Below are 19,713 nucleotides of genomic sequence, written 5' to 3' on the forward strand. Positions count from 1 at the left end.
AAAACATGTTTGAGGTGATCATATTCCTTCTCTGGGTGTAATAATATACCGATTTGTTTTACAGATTATATACAAACACCATTCTAGAAGTAATAAACCTCCTGATATATAGGTAGATCACTTAATGCTAAAGATCTTCTATTATGTTACTAGAGTATAATTGCCTTAGGCTGAAGAAAATTACAAAGCATGTGCAAGGCATAATTTTCCCAATTTGCATTCGATACATAAGCTGGGCACGCTATTCTCAGTATAAAATATCCCTTTTCAATGGCGATTCCAATAACGTTGAAAATTTGTTTCAGATCTATTAAAGAGTTTAGGTCCGACAAACCCTTAAGTCGTAGGCTGGAGAAAATTAATGAAGCATGTAAAATGCATAATTATCCCGATTTTCCTTCAAAACCAAGCTGGACACCCTTTTTTCAGTATAAAATATCCCTTTTCAATGGCGATTTCAATAACGTTGAAGAATTGTTTCAGATCTTTTAAAGAGTTTACGTCCGTCTAACACTTAAGTAGACTACGAGGGTGGTTCGGAAACTTCTTAGCCTATCAATGAAAGAGAATAGTTAGTTTTTCAAAAATATTTTTAATAATATTTTTTCAATATAATCTGAGACTTCAATACACTTAGTCCAACGCTTTTCTAGCAATTCTATCCCTTGATTAAAATAGTTTTCCTCAAGGTCTTCAAAATAGTGGTTTACAACTGTAATTGCATTTTCATATGAGGTAAAACGCTTGCCAGCAAGGAATCTTTTTAGTTTTCATCATCATGCAGAAAGCTTTTTATCTGTAGTTCTTCATGCAAAATTAAATGGACTCGATCATTTGAGATGTCCATGATATTAGCAATTTCACGCACTTTTATTCGTCGATCATTTGGCTACAATTTCTGTTGTTGCTGTTTTTGGACGTCTACTATGTGGTTCATCGTCAATGCTTGTACGACCACGTTTAAATTCAGCAACCCAATTTTTTACTGTTGCATATGAAGGAGCACTTTCACCATATCATTATGAATTTCTTGTCCCGATAAACCTTTTTTATGCAAATATTTAATGACAGCACGCATTTCCAATTTTTCCATTGTAAAAAAATTGCGGATGTGTCTTTTTGAACACCTGTTTCTATATGAAGGAGTTGTCAGATCGAAACAAAATTTAACATGTGTTCATAACAGAAATGGAAGTTTCCAAAACACTTAACTTTTTTCTGTTTATACCGCGCATTTTGTGCCAGGCTAAGAAGTTTCCGAACTGCCCTCGTATGTCTTTACTGAAAAGTTTATCGACTTGTGGTCAAATAAAAAAATCCGGATATTATAAACTATTCTCCTATATTACGAAAGAATTAGTGCTCGTATAGTTTAAAATAAAAGTACTAAAGTTCGACTTTATTAAGCATGATTGTGTACATTCGCGAGTTTAGTTGCACACAGAGGTGGAATGTGATCACCCCAAATATGTTTTAAGAGCAAAATGTTATTTTTGGACTTTGAACATGGAACATGTTTGTCGCAATCATGTTTGTTACCGCCAAATCTCAATCACAACTATAAAACATCGCTAGTGGTAACACACCCTAAAACTATTGAATTTTTATCAAATAATTATCGAATATATTATCGATTTTATTTATCGATTCTCTTTTGTACATCATTCTTATGTTACAGAAAATTATTCTTTTTCTCTAAAAAGTTGGTTGCGCGTAGAATACGCTAAGTATTAATATATAAAATTTTAATTTGTCTATGGTTTTGATACCAAATAAGTAAGTTTATTAAAATTCGTGAACCATTACAAAATATAAATTAATGAATTTAATTTGTTATTAAAGGAATTTAAACATTTGGTTGTGTCAATAAAGATAGTCACGAAATAAATATTTCACTGAATTGAACCAATGTTTTTAAATCTAATCAGGCCATAGCGAACCTACTTTTTTGGGAACAATTTTAAATTCTTATTTGCTGAAAGTGAAGGATTAAAGAGCAAACTGTTGCAGCTGGAAACCAAATCTGTAATTAATCCTCTCCATATATATCCCGAGCAACTGACCATCAACGTGGATTACATAACCTCTACAGCATCGACCCCACATCAACTTTGATCGCAGTCTCTGCCACACGTAAGTACGCCTTAACCATGTCTCCTACGATAAACCAAAATCTGCCACAAGACCAAGTCGACTCGCCACCTCCTGTTTGCCAATTTTGCCACGAACATATTAACGAAAAAACCATATTCTGCGGCAAATGTCGCCAACCATACCATGAGCATTGCGCTAATTCAATAACCCCTCAAGAAAGTCCTTGGGTATGTCCTCTGTGTTCCAGTAAGAAACAACGTTCTCGAAATTCAAGCATCTCATCCATTTCTTCTTCCACGTCACTTACATCTAAACAGAAGCTTGAGCTAAAAAAGCTAGAAGAAGAAAGACAACTGAAAGAGAAGCGTGACAGAGAATACTTGGAAAGGAAATATAGCATTCTCCAACAAATAGACGAAGAAACCACAAACAATTTCCAAGAAATTTTGCAAGAAAATATCCCAGACCAAAATAACACCCCCATAGCCGAAAATACAACAATGCAAGAACCAATTAACGATCTTCCGAACATAATCTCAAACACTTCTATCATTCCTCACACTTCAAATTTTAACCCAGTAACTTCAGCTGCCGTTCACCAATCTCTACTAAACCAAGATAATACACATAATAGCTCTCATCCGTTTCAATTTATACCAAATACAACATCAATGCAATCTACAGCGAACATAAATTTAAACACCAACCCACAGCCCCTCGATGGCACCAATAATCAGTCATTCATAAATCCCGAACAGGCCCGTGGTTTCCAAGAATATATTCAACAACAACAGCCTCGACGACGGAATTTAACGCAAGAGCAACTTTATGCACGCCAAACTGTTCCAAAAGAACTACCGATATTTTCAGGAAACCCGGAGGAATGGCCTCTATTCAGCTCTACATTCGATTGGTCAACAGCTGTGTGTGGCCTCACCGATGCAGAAAATTTAATCAGACTACAGCGTTCATTACGTGGCAGTGCTCTGGAGTCTGTGGAAAAAATTCTAATTCACCCAACATGTGTACCGCACGCCATATCTACTCTAAAAGTATTGTTCGGGCAACCAGAGAAAATTGTATTCTCTCTTAAAAATAAAATTAAATCGTTGCCACAAGTTAATCCCAATAAAATGGAAACCATCACCAATTTCGCCGTGCATGTAAAAGGTTTACTATCTACCATCGAAGCCTGCGGGCTTACGGATGAAATAAATAACACCACTCTAATGCACGAACTTGTGTCAAAGCTACCACCTTATTACCAACTACATTGGGGAACTCAGAAATTATATCTCCAACAAAACAATGTAAAAGCAAATTTGGTCGAGTTCTCAAATTGGATTTTTGATCTTGGTTTGTCGGCCAGTACAGTAAATAATGAAAGCAATGTAAGTTCTGACATTTCTTCTAATCGAAAACAACGGAATGTGCATATTCACTCCCACACCAAAACAAACAAAAAGAAATGCATAATTTGCAGCGAAGAATGTCAGAATGTTCCAAACTGTAAAAAGTTTTTGTCAGCTGATCGCAAAGAGCGATGGAATATGGTGAATGTTTTTGCACTATGTAGGCATTGTTTACGAAAACACTCTGGTAGTTGTTATAACAAAGAAAAGGTATGCAATGTAGACAGTTGTCAATTCAAACATCATTATTTGCTACATGGATCCAAAACAAATACAGGTAACACCGTTCAATTGGCTCAGAATAGAGAGAATAAAAACAATAGCAGTGAAAGAGAGCAAGAGAACGCAATCGAAGAGAATTTGCAAACACACAACAACCACCGACAAAATATTCTCTTCAAAGTTGTACCCATAACTATCTATGGAGACAACAACAACAATATTTCAACGTTTGCATTCTTGGATGATGGCTCGTCCATTTCACTCATCGACGAGGGGATTTTGAATCAACTGGGTTTGAAGGGGGAACCAGAGCAGTTATGTTTGAAATGGACATCAAATGTAAAACGAATGGAGAACAATTCCCAACGTTTAAATATACGTGTGAGAGGTGGGAACTCCAAAGAGTTTGTGTTAGAAGTTCGTTCTGTAGAAGAATTATTACTGCCGAAACAATCTCTTGATTATAAGACAATCTCTAGCAGATTTTCTCATCTTAAAGGGATCCCAGTTGAAAGTTATAACAATGCAGTTCCAAAGGTTTTAATTGGGCTGGACAATATAAATGTTTTGACGTCAAGCAAATCAAAAGGAGGGAAAAGCAATGAACCCATTGGTATAAAGACAAAGTTGGGATGGACTATTTATGGGCCTTGTGAAAATGTAAGAGCGCAGCACTACAACTTTCACATGTGTGACTGTAGCGAGAGAGATAATAAATTACACGAAATGGTTAAAGATTTTTATAGGATCGAAAATATTGGTGTATCTTGCTCAAAGATCCCATCGAACAAAAACGATGAGCGAGCTCTGCAGCTTTTAGAAAAATACACGACACAAAGAGAAGACGGCCATTATGAAACATGTCTGTTATGGCAATATGACAATATAAAATTGCCTAGCAATTACGATATGGCCTTGAAACGTCTAGTTTGCCTTGAGAGGAAGCTTTTGGCTGATAAAGTTCTTCATTCTACTTTTCAAGATATTATTTCTGACTACATAAACAAAGGATTTATTAGCAAAATTGAAAATTCAGAATCTTGTGGAAACGTATGGTATCTTCCGATTTTCCCAGTGTTTAACAAAAACAAACCTGGGAAATGTAGAATCGTTTGGGATGCGGCTGCAAAATATAATGGAATTTCTTTAAATACAATGCTGTACAAAGGACCAGATTTTTTATCATCTTTACCAGCCATCTTATTTAAATTTCGTGAAAAATCTGTTGCATTATGTGGCGATGTAGAGCAGATGTTTCACCAAGTTTATATTAGGAATGAAGATAGACAGGTCCAACGTTTTTTGTGGCGAAATTGTAACGTAGAAAAGGAACCTGATATTTATGTAATGAACGTAATGATATTCGGTGCGTCATGTGCACCCTGCATATCACAGTACGTGAAAAATAAAAACGCTTCCAAATTTATTAACAAGCTTCCTGAGGCCTCCTCTGCCGTAATAGAAAATCATTATGTGGACGATTTCCTTTATTCTACTGATACCGTCGATCAAGCCGTTCAGATCGCAAAGCAGGTACAATATATTCAAAGACAAGCAGGCTTCAATCTTCGAAACTGGACTTCAAACAAATCAGATGTAATTTCATGCCTAGGAAATTCTTCAGAAAGTGACAAACCACTAGACATAGGTCCAGATGAACAAACAGAGAAAGTCTTAGGAATATTTTGGAATCCAAAGAATGACTTTTTCATATTTAAGATATCACCTCACATACGAAATAACGAAGTCATCCAGGGGAATAAACCGGCCACAAAACGTCAAATTTTAAAAATTCTAATGACGATTTTTGACCCTCTAGGCCTTATAGGAAATTTCCTTATGTACTTAAAAATATTACTCCAAGAGATTTGGAGAAGCGGTGTGAGTTGGGATGAACCCATAAAAGATGACCAATTGGTAAAATGGAGAAAATGGCTCCAATATCTTCCAGACTTAGAAACCATTAAAATTCCAAGATGTTACCTAAAATCACTTGGTAACTATAATAACACTAACCTGCAACTTCATACATTCGTCGACGCGAGTGAGAATGGATACGCAGCAGTTGCCTATTTGCGCATTGAGTTCAATAACCAAATAATTTGCTCCATAGTGGGTTCGAAAACCCGAGTAGCTCCTTTGCGAATGAACTCAATACCACGACTCGAGTTAATGGCGGCACTAATAGGTTGCAGATTAGCAAAATTTGTTATTGAAAATCACTCAATTCCAATAATGAAAAAATATTTTTGGTCGGACTCAAAGACGGTTATCAGCTGGTTAAACTACAATAACAAAAAGTACCACCAATTTGTAGCTTTACGTGTAGGTGAAATACTTGAATCATCTGATCTACATGAATGGTTTTGGATTCCGGGTAAACTCAATGTAGCGGATGAAGCCACTAAATGGGCCAAACGACCTGACCTTACTGAGCAAAGTCGTTGGTTTAATGGACCACCATTTTTATTAAAATCTGAATGTGAATGGCCAAAGAGCGAATTTATTCCAGAACCTACGGCTATGGAAACGAATCAAGTTGTTCTCAAACATGAAGAAAATACATCATTTATCGATATAAAACGCTTCTCAAAGTGGACCAGAGCTGTAAGGTGCGTAGCCTACGTCATAAGATTTATACTCATTCTTAAAACAAAGAGAAAAGATTATGGTGAATTCACATCTGCTGAATTGGAACGAGCTGAAATGGTTTTATATCGTCAAGCACAAAATGAATTTTACTCTGAGGAAATATATGCTTTAAAGTCCAACATGACATTGCCAAAATCAAGCCCTCTTTATAAAGCAACACCAAAACTCGAGGATAACATACTTAGAGTGGACGGACGAATAGAAAATGCACTCGTGTCGGCAAATACAAAAAATCCAATTATATTGCCCAAAAATAGCTATGTCACTTATTTACTTATTCTCCACTACCACAGTAAATATCACCATGGCAACAATGAAACCGTTGTCAATGAAATCAGACAGCAGTGGTATATTCCGAAATTAAGAACTGTGGTGAAAAAATTATCGAAACTATGCCAACACTGCAAAATTAAAACAACAAAACCATCGTATCCACAAATGGCTAAGCTCCCAACAGCACGACTAGCTTCTTTCTCTCGCCCATTCACATACACCGGAGTAGATTACTTCGGCCCCTTAATGATATCCGTTGGTCGGCATCAAGAGAAACGCTACGGAGCTCTCTTCACGTGCTTAACTCTTAGAGCTGTCCATATCGAAGTAGTAAATACACTTAATACGTCTTCGTGTCTGCTAGCCATTCGGAATTTTATATGCAGACGTGGTACACCTAAGGAGTTCTACAGCGACAATGGTACGAATTTCGTGAGTGCAGAGAAAGAGCTTCGAGAGGCAATAAAAGAGGTGAATAAAGACGAGCTTGTACGTAATTTCACCACCTCCGTAACCAAGTGGAATTTCATCCCCCCTTCATCACCACATATGGGTGGCGCATGGGAGAGAATGGTGAGATCGGTAAAGAACATTTTGTACAAGATTGCCCCTACAAAAACACCATCAGAAGAAACACTACGAGGAATGTTAGCAGAGGTAGAGAATATTGTAAATTCCCGTCCCCTCACATACGTTCCTCTAGACACAGAAAATGAAGAAGCTCTTACACCAAACCACTTGTTGCTTGGCTCGTCGAATGGGATGAAACCTTTAGCTATGTACGATGATAGTGGTCATACATTAAAACAGAATTGGTTGATGTCACAACAGTTTGCCGATAATTTCTGGAGAAAATGGGTAAAGGAGTATTTACCAAATTTAACACGACGATCGAAGTGGCACGAAAAGGCTAAACCTATAGAAGTCGGCGACTTGGTCGTTGTAGTCGATCCATCTAATCCACGAAACGTGTGGCCGAGGGGCAAGGTAATTGAGACTATGCTAGCGAAGGATGGTCAAGTGCGTAAAGCAAAAGTTTTAACATCTGGTGGACTATTAGTTCGACCTGCAGTGAAGTTGGCGATTTTAGATGTGGCTCACAATTAGGAGTATGAATGCGAAAACTTCTTTTCATACTGCGCGGGGGTGTTACCGCCAAATCTCAATCACAACTATAAAACATCGCTAGTGGTAACACACCCTAAAACTATTGAATTTTTATCAAATAATTATCGAATATATTATCGATTTTATTTATCGATTCTCTTTTGTACATCATTCTTATGTTACAGAAAATTATTCTTTTTCTCTAAAAAGTTGGTTGCGCGTAGAATACGCTAAGTATTAATATATAAAATTTTAATTTGTCTATGGTTTTGATACCAAATAAGTAAGTTTATTAAAATTCGTGAACCATTACAAAATATAAATTAATGAATTTAATTTGTTATTAAAGGAATTTAAACATTTGGTTGTGTCAATAAAGATAGTCACGAAATAAATATTTCACTGAATTGAACCAATGTTTTTAAATCTAATCAGGCCATAGCGAACCTACTTTTTTGGGAACAATGTTATTATCTCGAAAATTATGTATCTGATTTTGGCAACCATCTATATTTTTGTCGAGAAAATTACATTTTTGTGGTAAAAATGTTCCATGTTCACTGTCAAAAAATAACATCCTGCTCTTAAAACATGTTTGGGGTGATCATATTCCTTTTCTGCGTGCACTAATCTTACCAAGCTAACAAAACAAACATTAAGATTTATCTTTAAGAAATATTCCTCATTCACTACAAAACTAAAACAAAGTCATTGACCAAGTCACTAAAATGTCTTGTCGTTTTAATAAAACAATGTATTTTTGAATGAAAACCTCTTCCACAATATCTCAGTCGGTGTCGCATCAATTGTAGCTGTTGCACAAATTGACAATTGTGCAAGTGGAAGATAGACAACTATCTTCCAATTTTTCGTCTGTAATGAATGGTCTAATAGTGTTTCCACCTCCCACGACAAATAGATTGTGTCGAGGCATCGTCTATTATGAACATCATCTCTTCTGCTGAATAACTATCCGGCAGGATGCCGTTACGAATATACAAATATACCTGTTCCAATGTTGAATGAGTTGTACACAATACAAACATCTCCTTGAAGTGACTATTGAGACAAATCTAACCTTGAAATATGTTAGGATGTCTATAAGGAATAATAGGTTGGGAGTTTTAATTGTTGGAAATAATAAAATTTTATTGGGACATTAAAGGGTCATTTAGCCTTACTGATTTTCTATTGTTTTAGCGAATATTACACAAAGGATCATTAAATATGAGTTAGATATTCAGGGATGTTTTCAAGTCTTATTATTTTTCTTTATGTGTCGTATGGTAGGGAAGGAATTAAGCATTTCATTCTGAAGTGGTGGCATTTTTTATTTGTACACAAAATGCTGTGCATTTTTGAATGGCTTTACTTGACAAGAAGTTTTCAAGAGTCATTATCCAATTTACGGCCATTTTCTTGTAGCTCCGTTAGGCTTTAACTGCCAGTTAATAGAAATTAAATTGCAAATATCTTCTCTCCGGTTAACTTTAACTGAAAAATTTTCAGCAGTTAAATTTCTAACTGGCATGTGGAATATATACGCAAGATGACAGATATATCCATGATACGGTTTAAAAGTTCGTTAACTAACGGAGTTTCATGAAAATGGGGGTTAGAGTTATATGGTATAACTCTAAAACTGTTATACTTACATTGAAGAAGGTTGAAGTATACAACAAATTTAACAATAAGCCACGAAGTAAATGTGTTTTCCCCAGAAAAAAAAATCATTGAATAGAGACTATTTTCTTGCCTTTAAGATCAAATATAGAATGCTATTTACACCCAACTTGAACTACTGTTCAGGAACAATGCAATGACAAGAGATTTTTTTAGTTCACTTGGCATTTGTTCAAACAAGACAAAAACTTGTCATATCCAAATTCAAAGACTGTAGTAGATGTGTAAGCCAGATTTGTTGCACATCTGTGTATCCAATTAAAGTGAAACTTATGCAACCTCACCGTCAGCAGCACCTACCTGTCAACAAAATGAGCTATTCCAATGGCGACAGATCTCTTTAAGGAAACTGAAAAATGCTGACTCCATACGATAGATAGATGGATGAATATATTGCATCCCCAATGTATGTGGCAACATGAAAACATAAGAGAAACACCTATAAATATTGAAAAACAATGTTAGTGAACTTGATGAGTTTTTTTTTTGCGAAAAAAGTTTGACTACCGCATTGGACGACAATGTTTTCAAGTTGCGACTTCATTGATTACATTCGTGGTGCTTGGTGGTTCCATGGGTGTAATTTGGAAGTGGAAACCAAAAATAGGCTGGGTGAGCTTTGTTGTGGCAACTTTGCCTACAATTATTAATACTATATAATAACCATAAATTTAAAATGTATACAATATGAAAATTCGTATCATCGGAAGTAGTAATTTCCGAAATTGGATAGAGATTGGTTTGACATCTTCATCAAAGGCAACGTCTTCCATGTGTGTTGCATGCTGTACACGATTTTCGTCTTTAGAAATGTCGTGAATTATTACCTTCAGATCTTCGTCAAATTCTGCAGGATGTCCGCTTCGAAGCGTGACTTCAGGGACACTGTCGCCATAACCTAACTTAGCGAATCATTGTTCTGTTGATATTTGATTGATATCCAAATATCCAAAAATAATTCCTTAATAAATTATCTCTCTGTTATAAGAGTAAAGTCATGTAGAGAAAAAATGTAGAGATTTCAAAATATTGGTGTAAATGATATACAAAATACACAATTTTCTTTGTTTCAAAGTTACTCCAAAAAGTTTCACCATAATTTGAAATACCGTTCGGAATCGGCGATAAAAAGGAGGTCCCTGCCATTGAGCTAAACATCGGACACTATTCATTGATAAGGCAGTTATCACAATGGATGGAATATTCTAAGTGAGCATGGAATAGCAGGCTTCAATACCAAACTTAGCCTACTTACAAACTAGATTTTAAATAAGTTCATCCGATGCCTAAGGCTAGATTGCAAAACTTTGAAAACCGATACAATACAGTTTTCACTGTATAGTAACATACCCAGCAAAAGGCGGGTAAGTAGTTAAGGTGAACAACTGCTTGCCATACCACCAGCAATACTGTATGCCTGTGGATAATAACTTACAATCACTGAACGATTTCGGTTACCATACACCGCTACTATATTGTTTGCGCATATCTAGTAAGTTATTTCCTAGATTATGTGATAACGAGAATTTTTGCTTGGTATAATTACTTCGCCAGCTACTTTAAGGCGATAGAATTGGTGGCGGCGTTGAGATTAAAAGTGCAATCATCTGGTTATATTACCAATCAACCGGTCGGCTTGTGCCCCTGTTAGCGACGTTGTCATTAACGTCTTACCATCATCTATGGTGGTTTGCAGCATATTTCCATACAGGTTGTTGATGCTGAAGATTATGGCATTTTAAGGTGTTGCCTCTTGCATCGTAAAGGTGTCTCCACTGGATGACATTTTATTTTAATTTTTATGCAAAGTGATTAGAAAACGTGAGTGATGCGTAATGCAGAGTCATGTTTTTCCCATCTCATAATTACTGAGCAAATGATTAGTGGTGATTATAACCAGATTGGGGTGTTTTAAAAAAGTTTTTTATTTGGTACTTTATTTGCATGATAATGGCAATGTCATGTCTGAGCACAATGAGCGAATATGCCAAATCAAACTTTCCCTTTCAGTGATCCTAGGTGTTTTTGTTTTTGCTAAGTTATTACAACTGTAGACTTATGTTTCAAAATATGATTGATCGGTTGGTAACCTTTGACGGATAACGATGGTGTATACTGAGTTCATTTATTCGCGAAAGAGGTGCGTGTTTTACGAATGTCAAAAAGAAAATAATATCTTTTCACCGGATGTAAATTTCTTAGAATTCAATTCAATTAACTTTTGCAAAAATTAGGTAATTTCTTCAATATGTTTCGACCCAATCTATGGCATTTCATGGCAAGTAATATAGCCATACTAAATAAGTCATCAAACCTTGCAAAATAAATAAATCTTCCATGATATTCTCATACATATATTTGTTTATGGATGAGCTACGAAATGAATTCGTCATTAGAAAGATATCGTCGTTTTCTTTATGATTCCAAAAATAAACAATGAGATGGTCACGTTCAATGAATCATATTTGATTGTGTCTAGTCAACTCTATTTGGCAACTTTCTAACCCATTGTCATGATTTCATCTCTTCTTTGCAGATCACAATCGTATTTTAAATCAATCGAAACCCAACATCACAAAACCGGAAACACCAACAGATCTCCAGGAAAATGGTATTACCTTTAATAACAACAATAACATTAACACATCAACAGCTGCGGCGGCGGCGCCGGTGGCAACAGGCTCAGAAAAGCCAGCAAAAACAAATTCAAGAACATCGTCGCCCATTTTGTCCAGCATCAATAATAAGAAAACCACACCCGCCTCATCGCCAGCTGTTGCCAATAACCACAATGAAAAGGTTTGTATCGATACTGTGGACTCATTCGATTCTGGAAAACATTTTTTAATTTTTTGTTTTTCTTTAGAAAATCCCAAATAAATTACACAGCTCGTCTTCACCGTCAACTGGATCGACGTCGAGTGGCAATCGAAAGTTATTGCTGCACAAGCAACATCAGCAACTGTCCGATGACATTGTTATACCTTCAGCAGAACCTGCCTCCACAGATGATTTGCAACAGATGAAACTACTTAACCGGCACTCGTGCAATGGTGCATTGAACTATGAAGCATTCGAGCAACAACAGTTGCAACTGCAACAGTTGCAACAACAATCGGCACATCAATCGAAGAGTACAGAAGCTTTAGGAGTGCTGTTACAATATCTGGTATATGATGTAAGTATAAAATAACAGTGCTAGTAAATAAAATTGTACTTCCGTAAGTAGGTTGCTATTTTAGTCTCCGGAAGCACTATGTACACCATAATCAATGAAGTCCTTTGATGGATGTCTGTCATGGAATTTTTGAATGTTTATTGCCGGTCGGTAAAAGAGATTGGTAGATTGGTTTACATTCAAATATTTTCTATCAGATGAACCATACTATATATGGGCGATATCCAACAAGTGAATTTTAATTACCCGAATTGGCATTTATACTTTTTTTATTAAATTCCAAAATCACAATGAATGATAATGTATATCACCACAATCACTTGATAAGCCGAAGATTTAAATCCTGGGCGCTATCATCAAAAACAGGATAAGATCCATCCGATGTATGAATGAGAGATATAGGGAGCAATTAAAAATAAGATATTTATGGGTCAGGCTAACTGTAATTCCTTTTTACTTCTTTCACTTGCCTTTAGTAATGTAATCTGGTAATTTTCTTGAGAGTTAAAATGTTCTCAGTTTTGCAGACCTTAAACCAGACATTCCTCATACGAATAGTTACCATTAGTTATCGTTGAACTAAATTGATTTAATTTTGGTCATTTATCTTTATTTTCTGTGATAACCAGGAGAAGAGAACCGCAGCTGTTTTTAGTTTTAGGTAAAAAGGAATATAAAAAACCTTTTTGCTAAAGGCCATTGATATTGATAAGAATCCTCTTCATCATCCACTCTATATTTATCAATGTACTTTTGAAAACAACCTCAACTTAGGGCGTAGGACTTTGTTTAGAACAATGGAAAATCCGTATGGTATTTTTGCTCTACTTTTCTGCTCTAGCAACATATTGTTATTCTCTTCCATTTAAGGATATCAATGTTATCCTTGTATTGTTTACTCCTTTCTGGTTTAATTTTACTTCATAGGAAAGAGTTATATAAATTTGTGGTTGTGGTGTGACATCGAACTATCCGAACAAATAAACACAGTTTACGACGAAAACAAGGATGTGTAATATTTTACAGTTTCTCGAAAATATTCTTGATATTTACCTGTGATTGGAAAATATTTGTTATCGCCTTAACACCCAACTCGCAGAGGCCATTCCGTTCCACAGGTAAATTACTATTTTGGTAAATACAAATATGCTAAATATCTTCTGCTAACCAAACCTTATCCTCGGCTACGGAATTTTCTGATGCAGTTAGTTTGAGAAGAGCTGGTTTGAATTTGAGATTAGTGGACATCTTCGCATTTGAAAAACAAGCATACAGTTAATAAATGACATATTGAAATGTGACTTTGGGTATTTACTATTGGAAATTTGAAAATTTCAAATTGAATTTCCAAAATATCTCATTTTTCAAAGATTTTTGATAGTCATGTTGATGTATAGTTCTTAGAGGGCTTATATTTGTGTATCTTGGGTGAACTAACAATGTCATATTCTATGAAATCGATATTCTTGGAATATATAAGAAGAATGCTGTAACATCTAAAATTGTAATAAGTTTTAATATATTTTGATTACATTTGAAGCTATAGATTACTTCATTTGATACCTTTCTGAATGTTTTGGAGTTTCCACTTTTATTCTTAATTGTCATTGTCCAATTAAATTAAATTTCTTATCTCCTAAATTTGAACAATTTTATAAACTAATCTTGAGTATAATATCAATGACAGCACCAATAAGTTTAATATGAACTACATTAGAAGAGAAACTTCGAACAGTTTTCAAAAATAAAAAAGAATAATATGGTCTAAATTTGTTGCCAATGGGGTTAAAATCGTCCTAAACCTACCCAGCAAAAAAATTTGGAAGTTCTTCTAACGCCAAGACTTTAAAAGCACTTTCAAAAATGTCCTCCCAAAGATGTTTTTTATTTTAACTGCACAGGAAGTTCATTTAAGTCAATTTTTTAATAACTCGCATTTTTCATATTTTTCATGGGAAATTTAAAATATTATTTTTTCAAATAGGTTAAAAACAGATTAAGAATTAATAAAATAGTGCAAATTATTTAAATTTTGTCGAAAAAAAATTTAAATCCTTTCTAGAAAAATTGCGAATGTTTAAAAATATTTGATGTCGAACGTTCCAGACAAGTGTTATAATGCATTACAAATTTTAAAAATTATTTATTCGTCAAAATATCACAAAATTTCTTTATTCACATCCAAATCACTGGAATCGTATCACACCTTAAGAAGTGATGCAAATTCAGTGGAACGGCTGTTGAAATGGTGGACGTCCGTCATATGACAAGCCCATGTTCAAATCATCGCTTCTGCGCCAATTTTGCACCACTTCCGGGTCCAAAACGAGCATATTCACTACTTTTTTGGCGACGCTTTTTTGCTGGGTAGTTAATAAAATACAGTAGAATTCGGTTATAGCGACCTCCATTATACGTCGTTATAACCGAACGTCGTTGTATCCAAATAAGTGTACACAATATTTTTAAGTTTTTTTTTTGTATCATGTATATTCATATTTATTGAGATTGGAAATAGTTTAGAATTGTGGTTTGTTTTCTATTTACAAGAATTTCTTTTAATAACTTACTTTCAATAATTTCAACGGAACTATATAAACTCTCTGATATATCAGAACCCCCAAATCGTAAATACTGTTTTAAAGTGTGCACCGCACTCAAGGTTTCTGTCCTAGTTTGAATTTTGATTGACTCATCTTCGTCATCTGGTTCATTATCGCTGTGAGTTTCATCATTTTCTTTTGTGTTCTCCACTATTTCTCTCAATGAAGGATGTCACGACGTTGTCATCGACATTTACGAACTCATCCCAAACTGGTTTCAATATTTCTTCTTTGTCATTTGCACCTCTGTTTGGGATAGTCGAAAACAAATTCTGTGATTCCCCGCAGTATATGTTTCTTTATTTAGTATTGGCTGACGACAAAAAATGGAATGAAAAAATAAAAATTAGTACACAGAACTTACATCGTCGTTATAACCGAATGTCCATTCCAAAGCAGACGTGCAAATTGGTCGTTAAAAGCAGATGGTCGCTAAAACCGGAGTCGTTCTAAGCGAATGCTTGCGCATGTACAAACTATTAAGAACCAAACTTGCTTTGAAAATCCGTCGTTATAAACGGATGGTCGTTATAACCGAGGTCGCTATAAATGAATTCTACTGTATTTAGTTTTTAATATGTATAAGAGCAGGTCGAAAACCTATGTTGTTAGCACCTATATTACCTGTTTATTTTCATAATTCATTATGATTGTAAATAAATAAATATGTATAAGAATTTTGGTAGCATACATATTTGTTACATTCAGTGGTTCATGTCATTTCATATACTTTTTACAAATTTTGTACTTAGGAATTCATTACTTTTAGAAAGTACAGTCATGTCGACCAGACTGTATTGTACCCTACAAAGGTAAACTTTGAAATATTCTAAAGGAACTTATTTTTATATAATATCAACAATATTTAACGAGCTTACTGCATACAGTAATGAAAAAAAAACCTAATGTTCAATACGATTTCCAAAACTGCTTTTGGAAACGGGTTAGATTTAGACGTTTTTAAAAAGTATGATGTTTCTGTTGAAAAGATTTCAATTTACAATATATTCAAAATTTAGAAAAAAATCTTCTTTCCAAATTTTAAAAAATTGGCCTTGAAACTACGAAACCTCTGCAAAATTTGTGTAAAATCTAAAATTGACTTTTTGGTTCATATTATGTATGTATAAACTGCCCTTACATTTTTTATTTATGAAATACATTTTCTTGCTAGGTGTCAGTCTTTCGTTGTCGTTTCTAATTGTGTTTATGGGTATTATTCCAATATACAAATGAGTTACTGTTATTATTAAACCTCTGACCTAAATAGTAATGCCCAAATTATAACATAAACCAAAACATCGCGATTTACTGTAGCTAATAGGGCTTTGGTTGGCCCGACATAACATTATACCTGTACCCATTCAGAAGCATTTTTTAATTAGCAAGTCCTACAGGTAGCATACAGTTGTAGTCCTGCAAACTAAATTTTGCTCATTTGACTGGGAATTTTTTGCCTGGGGTCATCATTAGCGAATGTCCGATTAGCTATAAGTCATTATGCGAACATTAGAATATCAAATCCAGATTTGAAAATTTCTCTAACAAGGCTTATACAACAAAAAGATATCAATCATTTCGTAAGAGGGTTTGTTGCTAATCACGGTAAGGAAAATGTCTGGTCATTTTATTAAATGAGACTCAATCCAACTATTAAATATCTTCTTTGGGCTATTGAAACTAAATACCACTGTATTTCTTCACGGTCAATGGAAAACCCCGGTATTTCCCATTTTTAAAAATGCCATTGAGTTCCATGGTTTGTTAGATTTGTGATCATGTTTACGACAACTTTGAAAACTATAGATTACGTTGCTTTAAAATGACTGTGAAATCTTCTTACGAAAGCTGTATTCTGTAAATATTTGTGAATATGTCAATATTTGCCCTATTGTTTTCTCAGCTAATAGCCAGAAACCGTAGTTGTAGGTGCAGATGTTACGAAGATTTGTTGAGATTTACGTAATTTTATGTAAAATTCCAAACCATGGTATGTTATATCCATTGCATTTTCTGGAAAAATGGTTTGATATATTTTGGATGTTTTTCACTGTAAATATTTAAAGGAATATGTGCAAAATTGTCGCTTAAGGCAAAAGTACATACTATCTCTTATGCAAAAAGCGAATCTACGTTGGTTTTATATAGTTATATGATAGTATTATTGTGGGAACAAAAATTGAATTAGAAATAAAGGAAAGGAATTGAATTAGGATAAATATGGAATGGTTAACTGATTTAATTTTAGTTCCAGCTACGAATTTGCTTTTCTTACGTGTATAACTCTCAGTCTATTCCAAAATGAACATTTTTGTGTAATATTTTAAATCTAATCTCTTAATCTCTACTTTTTCTACGCCTATGATACATATATTGTGCGTATTAAACTTTGTTAACATCGGATCAATTTTAGATATATATGGGACATATACATAAATCGTCCGACATGCAGAAATTTGATGGAAATGTGTTACTGTAATTATAAAGCTAAATTGTTACAGCTTTTGATATAGCCAGAAGTGATACTAAGACAATATTGGATTGATAATAACAATAGTCCCAGTTATCATCTTTCGATTTGATTACAAAGGCCCGTTTCATCCTTTTTCACATACCCATGTCTCATTGTGGTGGTATTCTGATAAATATCTGATAAATATCACCAAATCTTCAGCTGCAGGCAATCTAAAATAAGAGACCTGCATACAGAAGCATTGGATAAAATTCAAATATCATATTTCTTGTTTTGGGCCACTGTTTGTTCAACTGTACTTGCAGGACAATTAGAGAATTTCCTTCTTAACACACAAAGGATGCTCAGAGTATTAAAATTTTGGACACATCTTTACCGATCATTGTTTTTATTATCAATTGCTGCTTACAAGTTCTATTCAAACATACATATAAATGTGTGTTTCAAATAGGATAGAAAACAATAACATGCTCCTAAGTAAGCAACAGTTGGATGATGAGTGCATAACAATCGGTGCGTATGTGCTACTATGAGCATTTGACCAAGTGAATTAGAATTTCTTAACAAAAGGCAGGCAGCAGATGTTGTCTTGTCATTGGTAGTTTACCAGCTACCTGCTGCTGTTGAAGGATTTGGTATGGGTATAAGTAGGAGCGTAACATCACCATGGATATTAGTTTACTAAAAGTAACACTATCGTCAAGACACACGTTATTGTGACCAACCACTAAAGTTTACCAATTTTTTCGACAATGTTTGATAATTTTGTATTTCCCAACGAAAAACTTGCTAATGAAACAATGGACTTTGATTTGATTTCATGGACTCCATTACCTTCACCAACATGGACATCTGGAACATCATCCTCTGCGGTAGGTGTACTTAGAGGTGATTAAACTCGAACCACATCGTTAGCGTCCAATGACATTCTAATGAGAATTTCGCTGTTATTCTTATTGTTCTGCCATTATTATTAACTAATTTAATGTGGTTCATTATTATCTCCTACAGTTGGATGCTTTTGCTTGTCCATCTCTGAAATCGGAAAACTCAAAAACAAAGGAAAAATTGAAGAAGACTTTGTTATTGCTGGATGAGGCTAAGAGTGCTTGCTCTGAATTACAGGATCAGCTTTGTGATAAAGATGCCTACTACACACAAAGAGAGAATGAGCTGCAGGCTTTGCATCGCTGTGAATTGGATAAAGGTAAGAGTCGTAGCAACAGTGGTAGTTCAATAGAAGTTTTACTAAAATAACCATCTCACCTTCCATAGCCCAATCAAATTTATTGGAGTTTCAATCAGCCGCAAAACAAGAAATGTCGTCCCTGCAGACAAAATTGGATAGTGCCCTAGTAGAACATCGTAATAACTTGGAATGCTATCGTCTGGAAATGGAACAGAAACTCACTCAGAAACAGGAGGAACTACAACATGTCTCAGAACGAGAGATGGCATTGCAACAACGCTTGCAGAACTTGGAAATATCCGAACAGGAACTGAAGAACAGAATTACTCAGACAGAAAACTCTTGTGCCAAAAGTTTACAACAATCCGCAGAACGTGAACAAGAGCTGGTGGAACGCCTTAGGTCGTTGACCAAAGAGTTGGATAGGCTGAAGTCACAGAAGGAGAGCAACGAGAGAGATTTGAAGGATAAACTTAATCTTTCGAATGATGAAATTGCTATCCTAAGAAACACTAGGCGCAGTCTAAATGAGAGTGGCGTTAGCTCAACACGGAATACCTCATCTTGTTCTGCTATGGGTAACATGGAATTATCGAGATTGGAAAGCGAAGCCGAAAGTTTAAGATGTGTGTTGGAATTGAAGCAGAAGGAGATCTCAAAGTTGACCAAACAAAACGAAGAACTTTTAAGGGATGCCGATGAGAAATTAGCATTGCAGGCTAAGATCTCGCTGCTGGAGTCCAAAAACGAAATGTTGCTGTCCGAAATGGAAATCAAGTCGGAGAAAGAAAAGTAAGTACCTCGAATAAGTGGAGAACCTTTTGGGA

General features: G+C 34.9%; 1 protein-coding gene across 1 annotated transcript in view; it reads left to right on the forward strand.

The window, feature by feature from the left end:
- toc (toucan) overlaps nt 1–19,713 on the forward strand; it is a 168,246-nt gene that overhangs the window by 144,878 nt on the left and 3,655 nt on the right. Inside the window, exons 6-9 of the mRNA XM_075297957.1 lie at nt 11,980–12,242; nt 12,310–12,621; nt 18,709–18,904; nt 18,973–19,678. Of these exons, the coding sequence (XP_075154072.1) occupies nt 11,980–12,242; nt 12,310–12,621; nt 18,709–18,904; nt 18,973–19,678 (1,477 nt within the window). The remainder of the gene's footprint in view (nt 1–11,979; nt 12,243–12,309; nt 12,622–18,708; nt 18,905–18,972; nt 19,679–19,713) is intronic.

Source organism: Haematobia irritans, chromosome 2 (genome assembly GCF_050003625.1).
Source record: "Haematobia irritans isolate KBUSLIRL chromosome 2, ASM5000362v1, whole genome shotgun sequence".
NCBI classification, from domain to species: Eukaryota; Metazoa; Arthropoda; class Insecta; order Diptera; family Muscidae; genus Haematobia; species Haematobia irritans.